This window comes from Pogona vitticeps, chromosome 1 (genome assembly GCF_051106095.1).
Source record: "Pogona vitticeps strain Pit_001003342236 chromosome 1, PviZW2.1, whole genome shotgun sequence".
Classification (NCBI taxonomy): domain Eukaryota; kingdom Metazoa; phylum Chordata; class Lepidosauria; order Squamata; family Agamidae; genus Pogona; species Pogona vitticeps.
Window position 1 is genome coordinate 39,444,306 of NC_135783.1, and position 19,595 is coordinate 39,463,900.

General features: G+C 39.8%; 1 protein-coding gene across 1 annotated transcript in view; it reads right to left on the reverse strand.

Annotated features, from left to right (window-relative positions):
- Positions 1-1,034: 1,034 nt before the first annotated feature.
- Positions 1,035-19,595, reverse strand: part of LCLAT1 (lysocardiolipin acyltransferase 1) — a 110,670-nt gene continuing 92,109 nt past the window's right edge. Inside the window, exon 6 of the mRNA XM_020793117.3 lies at positions 1,035-3,678. Coding sequence (XP_020648776.3) covers positions 3,188-3,678 — 491 coding nt within the window. The 3' untranslated portion in view covers positions 1,035-3,187. The remainder of the gene's footprint in view (positions 3,679-19,595) is intronic.

Here is a 19,595-nt window from a genome sequence, read left to right on the forward strand (position 1 = left end):
TTTTAATTGATTTGGACAAGTAAGTGTCCAAGGTCTGGACCATATTCAGAAATGGCTCGGCATGGTTAAAAAGGGGGAAACCCATTACAAGCAAGAATATATCTACGATGGAATACTGGTATGTTGAAAAGCTCTAATCATATTTGTTGACTTTGCTAATCTACATCATCATGTGCTACCAAGTTAATTCTGACTTATGGCAACCCTTTTCAGTGTTTTCCAGAAGTGGTTCACCATTTCCTTCTTTTGGGGACATCTTGGGACTGTGTAGCTTGCTCAAGGCCACACAGGCTGGCCCTGCTTGCATGAGGCAGAGTGAGAAATCAAACTCCCAATCTTTGGATCCGTAGCCTCATAGCTTAATAATAAACTTATATTTTAGAGTCTGTTCACAGTCAATGGTGACTGTTGAGGAAATAATCAGGAAAGCTTCCCTGTAGTACATGGGACTGGATGACAGTTTATAGTTTCCAGAGCACATGCACATGTTATTTTTACATGGGATTGTCATTCTAGTTCTATATGAATCAACAAATTTTTAAAATGCACAAAATGTACATTTAAATATACATTTCTAAATGCTCTCAAAAACTGAATCAATGGGGATTTGTCACATCAGTTCCTCCATAAGTTTGACTGATTCAATGGAGCTACTCTGGTGTATTTATGTGTAAGACAAACCTGATGATGTTTCTGATGGGTACAGGATACACCTAGTAACTCATTGATCTCTGAACTTTTCTGTGTTGAAGTGACTAATGATTGATTATCACCATGCTGAAGTACTTTCTGCTATTTGCAAACGTCTGGTTTAAGTTAAGTTTGAATGAGATCATGTCTTCTTTTTTTGCATCACTTTTATTACTTAACTATAACATTATATCACAACATCTTTGATCCTTGAGGCTAGAAGCTTTAATGGCAAATCAATTCCTGAGCAACAGACAGGGCAGAAGCACTTTGTTGATCTTACAAATGCAGACAACTTTCACCATTAATACTAAGCCAAAGAATGCAATAAAAGAATGCCAGGGCATGTTTTAAATTCTTTATTGTTCCTGTAGATACAAGTTATTGGTTCATGGCAAAAACATTGTAATGTTTCATAAAGTTTGAAAACTAAGGCTACTCTGAAGACCTTTCACAACCCATTGTCTTTTAATACAATATATTTATAAAATGATCTATAAAAAAGCACTGCAGAAGCAATGGGGGTTGAACAAAGACATGGGACTACACATGACATTTAGTGTGATCAACACAAAATTCTTCATGAGCTGGTTCTAGCATTACTAATATTCAGTGCAGGGAAGAAAAATGCCTTGGCTTGTTTCATCAGCAATAAAGATTTAGTGACAAATGCTGCCAGGGCAAGAGTTCATCCCAATTTGAGGAAAAAGGGTTGAAGGGGAAAGTGCACAGTCATCTACAATGACAACTAAGCTAAGAAATTCAAGGACTGTACGTACATGTAAGTCACTACACAAAGGCGGACAAATGAAAGAATCTGCCTGTTAGATATTGTGGGCCTATTTTAAAAGGTGTCTTGAGAGGGAAGAGAAAAATTTCTCTTTGTCACAATTCTCGGTTTCAGTGATAATTTTCACGGTATGACAGAAGGTTATTCAATCATAGTTTTATAAAATTGTGTGGAACCCCTATATTTTTTCAAAAGTATTTCACTGAATGCTTAAATTCATTCCTATGCACTGTTTTGTCTCAGAAATATGCCATCTCTTCATACATGGTGATATGGAAAGAAAGGAATGGCGAGCTCTCTACTGATACTACTTAGTGTGAAGTGAGATAACATTTGCTATCTGAGCATATTCCTTTTTTTAAAAAGCAAAGAAACAAAAACTCTAAACTATTTCCTGTTAGTACCCTACAAGAAGCACAATTTGAACATTACTTCCCTTTTAATTTTGTGGGAAGAATAATTATTTCTCCTTATATTAACTGACTTTTAAAAATTCAGGTTAGATTCCTATAATTTTCTTGGGAAGAGACTCAGTACTATTGCTGTTGTTATTGTCAACTTAAGTTGGATAACTTTTCAGACTTGATAATAGTTTGCTGTGGGATTATCTTGCAGGCCAACCCAGTTGAAATAGTGTACAATCTGAACACAAAATAAAGCTGAGACTTAGATATGGCCAATCTGATGTTATGGAAGATTTAATCCTGTTGAGCTCTGGGTAGAATTTAGTTGAGTTCTGGCAGAACATAACATTCCACCTGCATTGTTCCACACGTAAAGATTGTCAAGTTAGAATGAATGGAACTTCTATCTGCACAAGGAGGTACAGGATACCTTCCTGTGCAAACCTGAAAAACATCAGTCCAGTGTGCGAGCAGTTTACCCAAAAGAAACTCTTCTGAAAAACTGTAACATAAACACTGTCTAACTCAGCCACTAAGACAAATTTAAAATCATTGCTATCACATTTACTTAGAAGATCAGCTCTAGCAATGTTCAATGAAATTCGTTGTGAAGCAAAATGACAGTATGAATTGTAAGAATTTAATTGTGACAGGGCAGGTGTGCTAAAATAGAATATAATAGAATGAGTCCAAATTAAGAGCCTTTGTTTACTCTTCTTATTTGGTAGGTGAGACAATTTGCTGCTGCTAGTGACAAAGCTTGGAAAAATTATTTTCTGGATGATTGCTCTCAGAATGCCACTTGCTATGCTGGCTAGGATATTCAGGGTGTTGTAGTCCAATCTCTAACCTCTGGTTAATGATAGCAATTGCATGGTGTGCTTACGTTTTACAACAGATGGGAAAAGAAATAAAAGCAGGTATTATTCATGTAAGGAGCTGGGATCTTTCAGCTCTTACATTAAAGCAGGGCTGTATAGGAATAAAACAAGCGCTGCTGATTTTAGCTACACAGCTTGTCCTGCTGTTCAAACTACGTGTCTACACAGTCCATAGATATACATTTTGATTGGCCAGCAAACTGCTTTGCAGTGACATAGCTGCTGGCTGCCAGCAAGTAACACACTGAAAATACATTCAAAAATAAAAAATCCATACAATCTACTGTTTTTTCTTTTCCAATGTAAGTGCACAGTGTATTCACCAATTAAGACAGACTAACAATTCTCATGCAAACTCTTCAACTTTGAAACTTTATAGCCCACAAATACAACACCATCCATACAGTTTATGCCAGACAGATTTAGTCACTTCGTGTTGTTTTTTTACTGAAGAATTGATGACATGCAAGTTCTATAAATTCAAGCCCACCAAACAGTTTTTGCTGCACAACAAAAATGACAATCATAGTCACAAAATACCACCGTACAAAGCTGTACAAGTATAGCAGCACAAAGCCAGCCAAAGTGAACAATGTCCAGTACAATAATGAAATGCATTTAACAATGATGACCCTGAGCTCTGATTTACAGGGTGGAATTCTGCTTCTTCCTGTTACGTCAAAGTATTTTTTGCCTTCATAGAACATGCGGAGCCTTTCCTCCTTTTCTTCCCAGCGCTTCTGACACCAGAGTTGCAATTCTTCCTGAGAGGCTGGCAGAGACTCTACTGGGTATCTCTGGACGTGAAAATGGATTTCCTTTGGGAAATTTCCAAACAGAAGATGCTTCTCAGTTTGAGGAATGTTTTGAGGATATGCCACTGTTATGTCATGGATAGCATCAAGGTTATTACCTAGTGGGGGGAAAAAAGTAAGATAAGACTGTAAACCAACTGTAAACAAAGACTGTAACGTTCAACTGCCTAACTCAGTGAGTTAAAAATATTTAGCTAACATTTTTTGACTTGGATGCTTGTTTTCTCCCCTTTAATTTCAGCCACCCTGAAGAAAATTTATCATCTCCAAATGCCAACTAGAAACCGAGCTTGGCGGCGGACGAAATTGGCAACTATAGGCCCGTCGCCAATGTTTCTTTCTTAAGCAAGGTAGTCGAGAGGGTGGTGGCCGATCAGCTTCAGGCGCTCCTGGATGAAACAGATGCCCTGGATCCATTCCAGTCGGGCTTCAGGCCGCGCCACGGTACAGAAACGGCATTGGTCGCCCTGTGTGATGACCTATTGAGGGAGGCCGACAGGGGCAAACTGTCTCTGCTGGTCCTCCTCGATATCTCAGCGGCCTTTGATACCATTGACCACGGTATCCTCCTGGGGAGGCTCTCTGAGTTAGGAATAGGAGGCCGGGCTCTGGCCTGGCTCCGTTCCTTCTTGGAGGACCGCCCCCAGAGAGTACAGCTTGGGGAGAGTGTCTCGGCCCCGTGGAGCCTCAATTGTGGGGTTCCACAGGGGTCGATCATCTCCCCAATGCTGTTTAATATCTATATGAGGCCGCTGGGTGGGGTCATCAGGGGGTGTGGAGCACAGTGCCATCAGTATGCGGATGACACGCAGCTCTACATCTCCTTTTCACCTACCGCAGGAGATGCCGTCCTGTCCCTCCAGCGCTGCCTGGGGACCGTACTGGAATGGATGCAGGAGAACGGGCTGAGGCTGAACCCGGACAAGACGGAGGTACTAAGGGTGGGCGCCCCCACAATAGGGGACCTGGGAAACTCCCTCACTTTTGGGGGGGTGACCCTGCCCGCCAGGGACGGGGTCCGCAGCTTGGGGATCCACCTAGACCCGGCGCTCACTATGGAATCCCAGGTGGCGTCCGTGGTCCGCTCCGCCTTCTTCCACCTTAGGCGGATAGCCCAGCTGCGATCCTACCTTGATGTTGGGGCGCTCACTACCTTGGTGCATGCGCTCGTAATCTCAAGATTAGACCACTGTAATGCGCTCTACGTGGGGCTACCTTTGGGACTGCTGCGGAAATTACAGGTGGTGCAGAATGCGGCGGCCAGATTACTTAGTGGAGTGAGAAGATACCAACATATCTCCCCCACCCTGGCCGCTTTGCATTGGCTGCCCATCCGTTTCCGCATCAACTTCAAAGTGTTGATGCTTGCGTATAAAGCCCTAAACGGTTTAGGACCTCGATACTTGGCGGAACGCCTCCTCCCACCTAGATCTACCCGTGTCACTCGTGCGAGCCAGGAGGTGAGACTGAGGAGCCTAACGCCGAGGGAGGCCCGGAAGGAAAAGACTAGAAATCGGGCCTTCTCGGCGGTGGCTCCTCGTCTCTGGAACGATTTACCCCCTGAGATTCGCGCGGCTCCCTCGCTGGGTATTTTTAAGAAACAATTAAAAACTTGGATGTTTAGGCAGGCCTTCCCAACAGATAATTCCTGACGATTTTTCCCTACCCTATAGCTCTCCTATCTCGTTTAATAATTTTTTCTTTTCTTTTCCCTTTTGTTATGTTATATGATTATATGAATTTTATTGTTTTATTCTTATGTTGTTAGCCGCCTAGAGTGGTCCTCACACGACCAGATAGACGGGATATAAATAAAATAAATAAATAAATAAATAAATAAATCTAAATCTGAGAAAATAATGACCTTCCTGTGGCCACTTAGCTTTAGTCAATCTGAGATTTGATTCAGGGTTAGAAAATCAAAAAAGAATGCTTATTTGATCAGCTCAGACGTCAAACAATTGCTATCTTCCAGAAACCACAGCTAAGGCCTGAAAGCCACAAGCAACTCTTACCATTACTCCCTACAAATATTGTTAAGAGCCTTCTTGCCTCTGTATTTAGAGATTTTTGATCAGATACAGGCAGGAAGGAGCATAGATTCTTCCTCCTATTCACTGACCCAGAAACAACCAGAGAGCTACTGGATCCATGCTGGTAATGGTGTGAATAGCAATCTCAATCAAGGTCACTGGGTAATTATGAACAGGACTTCTGAAATAGGGACAAAGCCTCCCTCTCCAATGATCCTGTGCTCCTCCCCCGCCATCCTTTTGTGCATGGGCAGACCACAGCACACACAGAATGTGGTCTTCAGAGTGAAAAAGGTTGTACATTGTTTCCATAAAGCTATCAGGAGGAAGATTTTGTCAGGTCAAAACTTTAGTGCTACCAATACATGATACTGTGTTTTAAATGTGTTTATTTCCATTTTATATTGATAACCGCCCAGAAGAGAAAAGGGGGGGGGGGGGAAGTACAAAACCACTCTATGGCTAGTGGAGAGAAGATGCAGCAGAGAAGGAATCACTACAGTGGTGCCTTGCTAGATGATGATAATCCGTTCCACTGAAATCGCTGTTTAGCGAAATCATCATCTAGCGAAAAGCATTTCCCCATTGGAATGCATTGAAACCTGTTTAATGCGTTCCAATGGGGAAGAACCATCGTTGTGTAGCGAAGATCGGCCATAGGAAAGTCACTTTGCGAACCTCCGATCAGCTGTTTAAATAGCTGTTTTGCGAAGCTTAGGTCCAGGAAACACTCATTTTGCGAGCACAGAGGGAGCTGTCAAAATCATTGTCTAGTGAAAATTGGTTTGCGAAGCAGGGACCAAACATTGTCCAGCAAAATTCCCCCATAGGAATCACTGTTTTGTGAATCGCTATAGTGATCACAAAAAGTCAATGTCTAGCGAAAAAACTGTCATGCGGGGTAACTGTCTAGCGAGGCACCACTGTACTTCTCCTTGCTTCTTTGGAAGCAAGTATCATTTTTAGAACTGTCTAATGGGCCTTTGAGTCCGTTTCTGATGCTCAAGTCATCAGCACAAAGCAAAGTGTGCTGCTTATATATTGCCCCATAGATCTTAAAAGCATTCTCTGGGTGGTTTAGAAGTTAATTATGCAGGCTACACATCCTCCCCCCCCCCAGTGACCTGGGTACTCATTTTACTGACCTCGGAAGGATAGAAGGCTGAGTCAACCTTGAGCCGGCTACTGGATTGAACTCCAGGTCATGAGCACAGTTTATTATTTTGTATTTCTTTTTAAATTTGTATATGCTGTCTAGGGATAATGGCATTGCATCACAGATTTAAGATGAAGGTTGTGTGGGTATGTGGCATCTGAGGTCTTGCAGTTTCAGAAGGGCTTTTGTTAGTATTGTTCTCATCCTGGGAATGAGCAACCTGTTGCACTGTAGGATGTAAAACTTTCTCTCAACCCAGTCATTGCATTTAAAAATTTACAGAATATTTTTACTTCATTTTAGTGCTGCTCATTAGCTCTACCAAATCATAGTGTTGTTGCAACTGATGGTGACCATATGCTTTACAATAATGTGTGGGTATATTCTGAGTATATGACTCTTCTAAAATTAACATGCTCACACTCTTTCAGGATTAGGCTCTTTATATCTTATTTCTAAATGTGCCAGATGTCATAGCCTCAATTTACCTAACCCCTCTCCTGCCACCTGAGTCCCTACCATAAATCTCTGCCATTGTTCCTGTCCTTCCTTGCCTTGCTCTCCAATGTAGATTCTGAGCCCCCTAAGAGCCTGGAACAGGTCACAAGTGCACCCCATTTCTAAGTTAGAAAGTCGCCTTTCCTGCAGTGGTTTCCAATGACTTTAAAACATTCATTTGTGATCTGAGGAAACAGAAATAAGCTGGAGCAGCACAAGCAGCAAAGACTGCATCCTGTGGGATACAAACATCATTTTCAAAGCTCTTCTGAAACATGCTAAGAAAGGGAAAAGCTCTGTGGTCTTTAAGAGATCTCAGAATTCCCTGCAAATTTAAGGGCCTCATGTTAATGACCATCCTGCAGCTGTTAAACAGAAACTACTTGTTAATAGAACAGGAAGCAAAGCGAACTTTGCCACCTTAAAACAGTTACAAAAGCCGGAGACCCCATGAGCATTTTCTCAGTGCAACTCTTTGGAGCTGAATTCCTTTGAAAGTTCACATTACAAGGAGCCCCACAGAAAATTTATGACAGATTATTTCAAAGCATAATCTTCTTCACCCGTAGATTTTATTTCCGCAATGCATTTATTTACTTTATCTCTCTGTTAATAAAAGCTTCCTACTTTTCTCCACCATGTGTCAACATAGAAAAATACTATTTTTTTAATATTCAAAAGGATTACAGGCTTCTAAACATAGCCATTATCTGGGCCATGCATATTTCAAAACAACACAAAATGGCAGTTTAGGAGATTTAAATAAGATGCTGGTACTTTTGCTATCCAGAGAAGGCAAACTTTGGCTGATTTATTTAACCACTGTTGAAAGGAGCATGCCCTTTCCTGTTATAGCCCTAAGCATTTGGAACCGTATCTTATGAAAGTTCTAAATGTTGTTTGCTGGGTATCTATTAATATGTGTAGGGCTAAACTATAACTGTCAAGTGGCTTTTTAAAAAACTGCACTAGCCGAAAAATAAATTCCAAAAATTCAATGTTTCAGGAGTGACTAAAGCGTAGGATTTGGAACTAATTCCCAACGTCCTTCTGTCCTTCACAGAACATTATTAACAAACTGGACAAGCTTTACTGCTTGGTGGGTGTGGGTGTCTCCCTCTCCCTCTCAGGTATAGATCAAACTGGACTTGCCAGAGGAAAAATGAAGAACAAAGCATTTTTGCAACGTATCAGCAGCTGGAGAGCTACATCGAGCCCACTCCTGCCCTAAGCAGAATTCACCCACCTGTATTTGGGAATAGTACTCTTCTTCTAAAAAGCATCATTATTCTACTGCGGAAAGATTAATATGAACCCATGTATGACAAGTCGGATTTAATAAAGATGAAGCAGTAAAATGTGCTTCCATATTACTGAGTAGGAAAAAAACAATCCAGAGAGCATTATTGTCTTACTTCTTTCTATTAATATTACTTGAAATCCATTTGCTTAAAAGTGGCTCATATTTCAGGATCTACAGATGTGTCACCATTCTCTCCACTAGTACAATGTAAAATTAATTGCTTTTAGGCATTATGTTTCAGGCCAGCAAGAGGCAACTCCAAGAATTCTAAGCTTGTGACCGAAGTAACACTGTCCCTAATAAATCACATTCTTCAGTTTAAATGCGATTCAAAAGCAAACGAGAAAGCACATCTCACGTACTTTGCCAGATTCTTTTAATTCCCCTGTTCATAATATTGTCCTACTTGAATTTACAAAAATTTAACCTTATTAGTTAAATCTGTAGTATAATATTCTAGCTTTTAATCAAGCTTTTAAGATATATATGGACATTTTCCCTATTAGATTTATACAACCCCTTCATCTTTACTCATGTGAGGCAGCTTTTAGTTAGGCATCCTTCAGTCTCAAAAGACTATGGTAATGTGCTTTGTATGGAGGACTTGGAACAGTGTCTAGTGTGGCTAAGGAGGCCGATTCGAGCGTGACAATCCCTTCCACACTGAGGACAAATCCAATCTGTCCCCTGTCCAGCTCCCTGATTTTGCTGCTTTTGTGACTTCCTCTTTGCCTCAACCTGCTGGATAAGGGTCTCTTCAAATTGGGAGAGGCCGTGATGCAACGCCTCAAGGCTGAACGCTCAGATGTCAAGGTTTCCCATCTGTTGAGGTCCATTCCTAAGGCCTTCAGATCCTGCTTGCAGATCAAGTGATCCTGCCATCAGTTGGGGTATTGCTCCAATCTGGCCCCCCAAAGTAGTATTTCTGTTGCAGAACCACAAAGGTCCATCTTGGGCATGGACTGGGGTTAGGCTGGAGTGCTACTGCTCATATGTCATGTGATCACTGGGAGATAGACAGACTGTGACTATGCTACAAGCGGTCCAAAATGCAAGCTATATGTGATCATACCCTTAGTCTCTAATAATGATGTTGAATGAAGGAAGACCTCCAAACAATAATCTACTTTCTTCAGAAAATGTGCTTGTTTTATCACTGATCTCACAACCCTAAAACCCATTTTCTATCTTGTCAAGTTTTGTCTTCAGTTCATTGGTACTTTGCTACTCCAAGCCAGACAGCAATTCTACGCTTCCACAGCTCACCTGATTCAGATGGGGTGGAGGAATAGAGCTCCAAATTCATGGACCTTAACCCAGCAGTTTCATATACATTTTAGTAGAATGAAGCAACAAAATAGAATTTTATGGGATCCCATGACTCACGGATTATGGCACATATCTTCCAATACTACTTTCTGATAGTCTTCCTATAGGTAAGAACAGAACTATCACATAATTGTGACCCTGAAACAAGAGCTGGTCTAGCAAGATACTATGACTGATGACATCAAAAGCTACAGAGAAGAACGTACAGGGTCACTGACAAAAGAGATAAACAAGGAGATAAATATATAAAGCATTATATGTATGAATTGAATGTGCACTTATACTTAATTTGTATCCTTCCTTTTTCTTCATAAGATTAAAATAAGGGTTAGGAATGGAAGAAGCACATTTTGGAAAAGCACTTCAAATATATGAACTAGAGAAAAGGTTGCTTATTTTCACTGCTGATGGCAGTCCCTGCTGAGCTGCCAGTTGAAGTGGTGCCCTGACTTGGGGCCTAGATGAAGGAGATCTCCTCTCATACCACAAAACCAAAAGAAGGTTTCAATCTGCCCTCCGGTAAGGCAGAAGATCAATTATTTGGTTCCAGTGTTGCAGATTGACTTCCTTGCAGTAGTACATATTTTTGGACCCTATAAGCCTCAAAAAATACAGAGTCCTTTTATGTCTAAATGCCATCTGGAGAACCACTGTAAGAAATATTTTCAGGCAGTCCACCTAGGTGTACCGTGGGCTGGTACATCTGGGGGGGTTCCTGAGAATATTTCTTGCAGAGCCTCTCCTTCCTGTGCCCCCCCCAAGCAGGTGTCCAGATAAAATCTTCTTAATGCCTAATCTAGCTGATAGTTCATTCCTCTCCTTCATCAATGCCCAACTCAACCACTAGAGAGTTCTCTTTAGCTGCTCTTTAATCTTCATAATCATATCCCAGCAATCATTAATGATCCTTTGAATGCTTGATCATTTAGAGAAAAGCTACTGCAATAACCACACAGATAAGAACTGCAAAGCTGCTTGATATACGTACTTAATATCTTACGCCAAGACAGCAACAACAGATGCAGCAAATAAGGTAATGAATGGACATTTAATTTAAGAAAGTTTACTGCAAATGCCATGGATACTACCTACAACAAGGATCTAAGAAACCAAAGGAAATATATTTGGAAATGGAAGGAGTTCCAAAACCAATTCCTATGACATGTTCAAGAGGTAACTGTTCACAAAGAGGGTGGAGGGAACACTCAAATTATTCTACTGGGCTAAGACAAAGCAGCTGTTTGGAGCCAGTGTAATGAAGCTAGCGATCAATAATTTTTCCAGCAAATTGTTCTACTGAAATAATGTACACATCTTGCCCAAGTCTACATAGACGGGCTCTTCTCTTGGGAATTACAGTGGGGAATCAACCTCTGGGCAACTGGGTCCACAGCCAGATACCCAACTCACTGAGCTACTGAAGCTATTCAATGTATGATGGAAAGAAGGCAGTTATAGGGCTTGAAAATGCTTTTGCTCACTATGTAAATCGTGAGGTAACTGATAATTCCCCTTTACCTTATAAACCTTACAGTATATTTTGTATATACTTGCCATTTAATCTAAGAAAGATAATTTGGAAGTTTAATTGACCTCTTGAACGTTTTACTTACAATGAATCAGTTTTTGATTATGCTTTTTAAAGCAGCTAATACTGTAATTAGCTTGATATTTTACTATAACTACATCAAAATAGGTACCGTATTTGCCGGCGTATAAGACGACTGGGCTTATAAGACGACCTCCAACATTTCCACTCAAAATATAGAGTGGATGGCTCTGCAGCGGTGGCGGCTGCCCAGGCCCACCCTGGAAGTTCATGGCCGGCGACGAGGCCCGAGGAGGGCGAGGAGGAGGGGAAGCAGCCGGGCAGGCAGCAGCAGCGGAGGAGGAGGGGAAGCGGTTCTCCGGTGGCGGACGGGTGAACGGGCAACTAGCTCAGCAGTGCAGGGCGGTGGGCAGGCATGGCCAGCTCTGCTTCCCTCCCTCCGTCTGGACCGATCGCCTGCCTGCATGCCTGTCTTCCTCCCCGGCCGGCGCGGCCATGCGTCACTCACTAAATGGTGGCGGCTCCTTCGAGAAAGTCTTCCCGCTGCTCTCCTGGCCCAACTGAAGTGAAACCTGGCGTATAAGACAACCCCCCCACTTGGAGGCATGTTTTTGGGGCCAAAAAAGTCATCTTATACGCATGCAAATGCGGTATGTGCTCGTATGTAAACATTTCCACCATAATTTTTATGTCCCTGCTCAAATGAACTCTTCCATGAGTGCTCAAGGAAATCTATTTCAGATGAGTAATGTCCTTGAGTTCCATTATGCATCCTGTCCTAATACTCCTTAGAAACTAGTCAGATTAAAAATGTTGCAACATTAACATCTATTATTGATAGTCCTTATATAGTATGACTCACTCATTATACATATGGAGTCTTTATAATACAAAGTGGCAGATCAGAGTGCAGCTTGTGTAAGTTTGGAAGTGACAAGTGTTTAAATCCATGAGTGGATGGGTGGAGAAATGATCTTACAGCTATTAATTTGCTGGCAGTGAAACAGTTTCTCCCATACCACAATACACAAGTGGACAAATCTTATTAAGCTCAATCAACCAAGTACTCAGGGAGCCATCTTAATCAGAAAGGGATTTAATGAAAAATCTCAGCTCCAATAAACACTCTTTAATTATGACTGACTAATATTTATCCACAAAGAGGAATTTGTTTTAGGATTAGCCTGAGACCTGGAAAAAGCCAAATACATCAGTTTTATAATGGAATGCCTAATTAGACTATAATGGATTTCTAATTGTGATATATTGTTTCGTAGCACACATGACTTGTTTAGTACAATTGCCTTTCTCTGCATGCATTAGGACAGTTTAAAACAAATTCCACTTTGTAAACAGTGCCTGGAATTAGGATTTACTGGAAGGGAGTCCAGTTATCTTTTTGTTAAACAAGATTCCACCTACTGCTGTTGACAACAGAGAGTTCTCATCTGCTATTTTCCCCAAATTAATTTAGAACAGGGCTATTCAACCAGCAGCCTAAACGTTGAATTTGGCTTAGAACGGCGTTTCACTTGCTTCAGACTTCAAAGTGCTCAAGATCCTCAGAGGAAGACCTTCTCCTGGTCCCATTGCCAGTGTAGGCACAGTTGATGAAGACACGAGAACGTGTCTTCTTTGTGGCTGCTCCCAAATTATGAAATAGTCTCCCTTGGAAGGTTAGGTTCACCCCCTTCCTTTTATCCTCTGTTGATGGATAAAGACCCACCTTTTTGGCAGACTTTTAATAATCATGACCGAGTCATTTTTTAAGTTAAGATAGTTTTAAATATTTTAATAGATATTGTAATCACTCAATAGATTTTAATGAGTTTTATAGTTTATTAAAAGTACACAACTTATCTTTTTAATTCTATTATTTTTAATACTGTGAACTGCCTTGAGTCCCTAATCAGAAGAAAGGCAGCCTATAAATAAGATATGAATGAATGGATGAATGGATGAATGAATGATCTTTTTGACAGTTCCTTTGAAACTGTCAAATGGTTAATATGTTCCAACATTCTTCTGTCTGATTTTTTCAGAAAGCAAATATAATGCACATGAAGATCAGATGGATGCTAGTATCAGCTTCAAACATCCAATCGGAAATGCATTATATTGGATTGATTAAACAAAATGCATATTACCATCTTCAAGAACTTATTGCACCTTGCGAACATCACAGTTAATGAGTAAGCAAATAAATTTACTCGTCCTTTTAAGATCCACTTTCCAGAACAGCTTTTGCCTAAAATGAATTATTTATTGCTTCAGTTAACTTCACATGAACAGCCATCAGCTTGCTGAGTCATCACTCTTAAAAATCTCTACCAAAAGGGCTCTTTCTTGCCTGTCAAACAAAATATAACAAAAATATTGCAATGGTAGTAGTATTTGTTAATGGCATATAATGATGTCTCAGATTTCTATCAGTCATGACTTGTACAGTTATCTCTTAAGATGAGTTTTGTACTTATTTCAGTTTTCACTGTAACAGTGGTGAAAATGGCTGAGTCTTTCCTGTTGTGCCCACAGAAGAACTCAATCCACTACATTCCTTTGATACTGTAGTCTGGTTCTGCTTTCTGTACTATAATAATCATAGGCAAATACGCATTCCAACAAAATATAGATGAGCAGAGACTTCCGGGGATTCTGAAGGGCAACTGGTTTAAACCTGCACACCCGTGTTCTCTTTCTTTATAAAATATTTATTGATTATTTAATGTATTAATTACATTTCTATGGCAGGCACTACTCCGCGTGGCTAACCGCAATAAAAAAAAACTACCCACCACCCGCAAATGCATAAATACTAAGACCCAAACAATAAAAAGAGCAGCAGAAACAACAAAATAAAAATAAAATAAATCCAGAGGCAACAGCAAATCAAATTCAATGTCAAACAATACAGATTTAATACATTTCCTAAAAGTCAGAAGGCAGGGAGCCTGGCGTAATGTATAGCATTGTGGCCCCCACTGGGAAGACCAGGTTCCTGGTAATAATTGTCTGGGCTTCTGTAGGATGATCACCTGCAACCCCAAAGCCTGGGTAGACAATCTTAAGGAAAGACTGACAGTTAACAAGATTCCAAACCACTAAGTAACTCCAATAGTATAAAGAAAAGATATAAGTTGGTACAGTATATTGTTCTTGCAAGTGATGTCTTTTTATGCATTACCTTTAAAAACAGGGAGGTCAAAGACAGAGTTGTCAGTTTTAAAGAGCACTGCAATCATATTTTTTAAATTATCTGATTCTAGTAACTTTAGAGCTATTAACACAGATACACAGTTCTCTTGGTATGAAAATAGATCATGACTGATCTTATTTATAGCATTCTATCTGAGGTATTTATTGCTGGGAAAATGCTTATCAGGTTTGTTTCATCTTGTGATTGCTTTGAAATAGTTGAAGAACAATATGCTTCACAAAATTATGACATTATTAATTCAGGAACTTAATAAGCTCTTAAAATGGTTCCTTATTTCAAAAATTATTTACATGTGTTTGACGTCCTCAATGCCCTTTCAGAGCACTAAAAAAGAAAGTAGAAAAATCTTACAGCAATAAGAAATACAGCATAGCGATTTGTCTAGTTGGGGGTGGTGTGGAGGGGATCAACAGAGTGTCCCACTGCAGCACGTTTTACAAAAGAAATTAAAGCCATGAAATTAACATTTTAATGAAGCAGAGAGACCATTGACGTCAGGACTACTCACTGATTGCTGTTTCCAGGTGGCCTAATGAGATGAAAATGAAGTTTATATCCTCAGCTCATGTAAGCCTGGGTTGTTTTGTGACTATGATTGAATTTAAATGAGAAGATACTGCTGTGTGCAAACATGTCTAGGCTGCTTAGTAGCCTCTTCAGATCTGAGAGCACAATAAAAGTTTGATTTAAAATTCTTCAGTTAAGACAAAGCAACCCTGATACTATAGGCTTTATTGCCCTCCCTTATTTTTTAAAATGGTATGAGTAAAACAAATCAATGGATACATCTATATAGCAGCAGCATAGGTAGCAGTATTGCATTATGGTATTATATACATATACTTATCTTAATAGCTATCTCTTATTTAACTATATAGAAAAGCAATTTTCCTCGGGGAGTAGTGATAACTCTCTGGTGGCTCTCTAACTAAATCTGCAAGATTTCAGGTAAAAGATCTCAGGCACCAAGTCTGGTGATGCACCTTAGGTCCTCCAGATGGTCTGAACTACAACTAGGACAGCTCACATCTGGTTATGCTGGATGGGGCAGATTAATGTTGCAGATCAGAGCACATGGAGGGATTCCCCACCCTTGAAAAAGGCTTGATGAAGCAAATGTGAACAAGGGAGCTTCATACATTTATTGGAGGAGAAGCTGCTTAAGGAAGAGCATATGTATTGGTAGGAAAGCAAAACTGTGCAGCATTTAAAACATAAAATCCTGCACACTTTTGCTTTCCTACCTATACCTATGGTAAATATATAGGCAGCTATCTGAAGAATTCAATCTGTTCAATCTGTATACAGAACGTATCATATGGAAAGCCCAACTAGTTTCAGACAAAGGAGGAGTGAAAACCGATAGGGAAAAAAAATCAATATTTTAAGATATGCAGATAACACTATCTTACTGGCAGAAAGTGAAAGAAGAAAGTGCCAAAGCAGAGCTGCAGTTGAACATGCAGAAGACAAAAATCATGATTACAGAAGAACTACGCAACTTTAGTGCTGACAATGAAGAAATTGAAACAGAATTTTTTTATATTTTTGGTTAATCATCATCCAAGTGGAGATTGAAGCCAAGAAATTGGAATAAGATTAAGACTAGGAATGGTAGCAATGATGGAATTAGAAAATATCAAGTGTCATGAGAGAACATCCGCACTCTTGTATTTCCAATTATCATGCATGAGTGTGAAAGCTGGACAGTTAAGAAAGCTGACAGTTGTTCCATATCCAGTTCTAACTGTTGCTTCCTGTCCCACATATAGATTTCTCAGGAGATAGATAAGGTGGTTAGGCACTCCCATTTCTTTAAGGACTTGCCATAGTTTATTGTGGTCCATACAGTCAAAGGCTTTTGCATAGTCAATGAAGCAGAAGTAGATGTTTTTCTGGAACTCTCTGGCTTTCTCCATAATCCAGCGCATGTTAGCAATTTGGACTCTAGTTCCCCTGCCCCTTCGAAATCCAGCTTGTACTTCTGGAAGTTCTTGATCCACATACTGCTGAAGCCTACCTTGTCATAACCTTGCTAGCATGTGAAATGAGTGTAATTGTACAGTAGCTGAAGCATTCTTTGGCACTACCCTTCTTTGGGATTGGGATGTAGACTGATCTTTTCCAATCCCCTGGCCACTGTTGAGTTTTCCAAACTTGAGTGTAGCACCTTAAGAGCGTCATCTTTTAAGATTTTAAATAGTTCAACTGGAATGCCATCACTTCCACTGGCCTTGTTGTCAGCCATGCTTTCTAAGGCCCACTTGACTTCACTCTCCAGGATGTCTGGCTCAAGGTCAGCAACCACACTAGCTGGGTTGTCCGGGACATCCGGATCATTCTGGTATAATTCCTCTGTGTATTCTTGATGTCTTCTGTTTCTGTTAGGCCCCTACCATTTTTGTCCTTTATCATGTCCATCTTTGCACAAAATGCTCCTTTAATATCTCAAATTTTCTTGAACCGATCTCCGGTTTTTCACTTTCTATTATTTTCCCCTATTTTTTTAACTGTTCATTTAAGAAGGCCCTCTTGTCTCTCCTTGCTATTCTTTGGAAGTCTGCATTCAATTTCCTGTAACCTTCCCAATGTCCCTTGCCTTTTGTTTCCCTTCTCTTCTCTGCTATTTGTAAGGCTTCGTTGGACAGCCCCTTTGCTTTCTTGCATTTGCTTTTCTTTGGGATGGCTTTTGTTGCTGCCTCTTGTACAATGTTACGGGCCTCCATCCAAAGTTCTTCAGGCACTCTGTCCACCAAATCGAGTTCCTTAAATCTGTTCTTCACTTCCACTCTGTATTCATAAGGGATTTGGTTTAGATCATACCTGACTAGCCCAGTGGTTTTTCCTACTTACTTCAGTTTAAGCTTGAATTTTGCTATAAGAAGCTGATGATCAAAGCCACAATCAGCTCCAGGTCTTGTTTTTGCTGACTGTATAGAGCTTCTCCATCTTTGGCTGCAGAGAACATAATCAATCTGATTTCGGTATTGACCATCTGGTGATTTCCATGTGTAGAGTCACCTCTTGTGTTGTTGGAAAAGAGTGTTTGTGATGACCAGCTTGTTTTCTTGACCGAACTCTTATTAGACTTCCCCCAGTGGGCTAGACCCACTTAAGAACAAAAGGCAGTTGTAGGTTCTGAACAGATGGGAAAGATGGTAATATTCCTGATCTTCAACTCCTGCTCATATTTTCTCTCAGTAACAATATTTAGCATGCATGATGCACTGACAGTTAAAACAGAAAAAGGATGTCAGTGACAAAACAGATACAATAAATGTACAACTCTTTAATTTTCAGCAACAACAAAGTAAACCATATGGAAAAACTGTAAAACCTGTCTGAAAACAGTTTTAAAAAACCAGCATATTCATCCCATGTTTAAACAACAAATTATTTGAACCCACAAGTCACAATGAAGAACCTGAGAGGATCATAAATTCAGACTGTCACCTCACTAAACAAATTTAGATGGCAAGGCTGCCATTCTGCAGAGTAATGCAGACATTCTGTCAACACTGACATTGTGCAGTGTAATGTTAAGAATGATTCACCAAAATTCCAAGCTTTGTTGGTACTCAGAGTCTGAAATAATGGAACTACCTTTAATATTTAATGTGCTTAAAATTCCAGCAGAGCAGAATGACTTCATCGCTTTTATGGAAGCTGTTTTTCATTCTATAAGGAACCAAAAAAGAGGAAAAAAAAAAGGAAAAAAAAAAAAAAAGAAACCAGCAGGCTCAAAGTCTGAAAACAAATACTTTACCAGATTAATGTTTTCTCTAAACCAGTGGTTCTTAACCTTTTTGAAAGAAACGCCCCCTTGAGCCATTGAGGAAGTTATCATAGCCCCCCTCCCCACGATGATGATATCTTATTTATTTATTTATTTATTTATTTATTTATTTATTTATTTATTTATTTATTTATTTATTCATTCATTCATTCATTCATTCATTCATTCATTCATTCATTCATTCATTCATTCATTTAGACACTTAAATCCAATGACCCCTGAAAACAAAATTCAATTCCAAGAGAATGAAATGCCCCCAAAAAGTAACATTTAATAATTTAGTTGCAAGTGAATTTTAAGACGCAAAAAGAAATATAAAAAGGGCATAAAAAGAAACCGCAATGCAGGAACTAAAAATTTCAAGACAAAAACTCTGAAACTAAATTAAGATTGGAGGAAAATATATATTCATGCACACTGTAAAAAGGCTGCAGCCATCTGCACAGGTTTGGCTTGCTCCAGCGTCTCCCTACCGCCCCCCTTCTGCTCCAGCGCCCCCACGCCGCCCCTTTTCGTTCTACTGCCCCCCTTAAAAATGAAATCGCCCCCTGGGGGGCATTATCGCCCACGTTAAGAACCACTGCTCTAAACAACCAAAAGTCCTAAAGATTGTGTCATGGATCTAATTGCTAATCCCAATTAGTGTAGGACCACTTAATTATGGAGGAAAATCACTACATTCTCATACAAACTGACTTACCATCCAGCAGTTGGGTGAACGCCTCTGCTTTGTTTTGGACTAACCACCACTGTATACTCATTGTTCTCAACTTTAAATATTGTATTTCAGTGTTGTAAGCCACCTTGGGTCCTTTTCAAGGAAAAAGGTGGGGTAAAAATATTCTAAATAAATAAAAAAATAGCAATTTGATTTAAATGTTTTACACCAACTCTTATCAGGGAGATAATATAAAGGTTTAAAGAACATTTAAAACAGTTTTAAAACTAGCAATGTTTTCTTTCTTCTTGTAACTTTCTAATGATATTGGTTAGCAAATAATGGAAAAACAAGCTGAAGAAATTAGAATATGAAAAACATGCCACATTTCAATCTATTTACAGTGTCATTTTTTCTTGGGCCAATTGAGACCTGAGACTGGAAAGAAAAGAAACTAGAGAAAAAGTAGAAGAAAG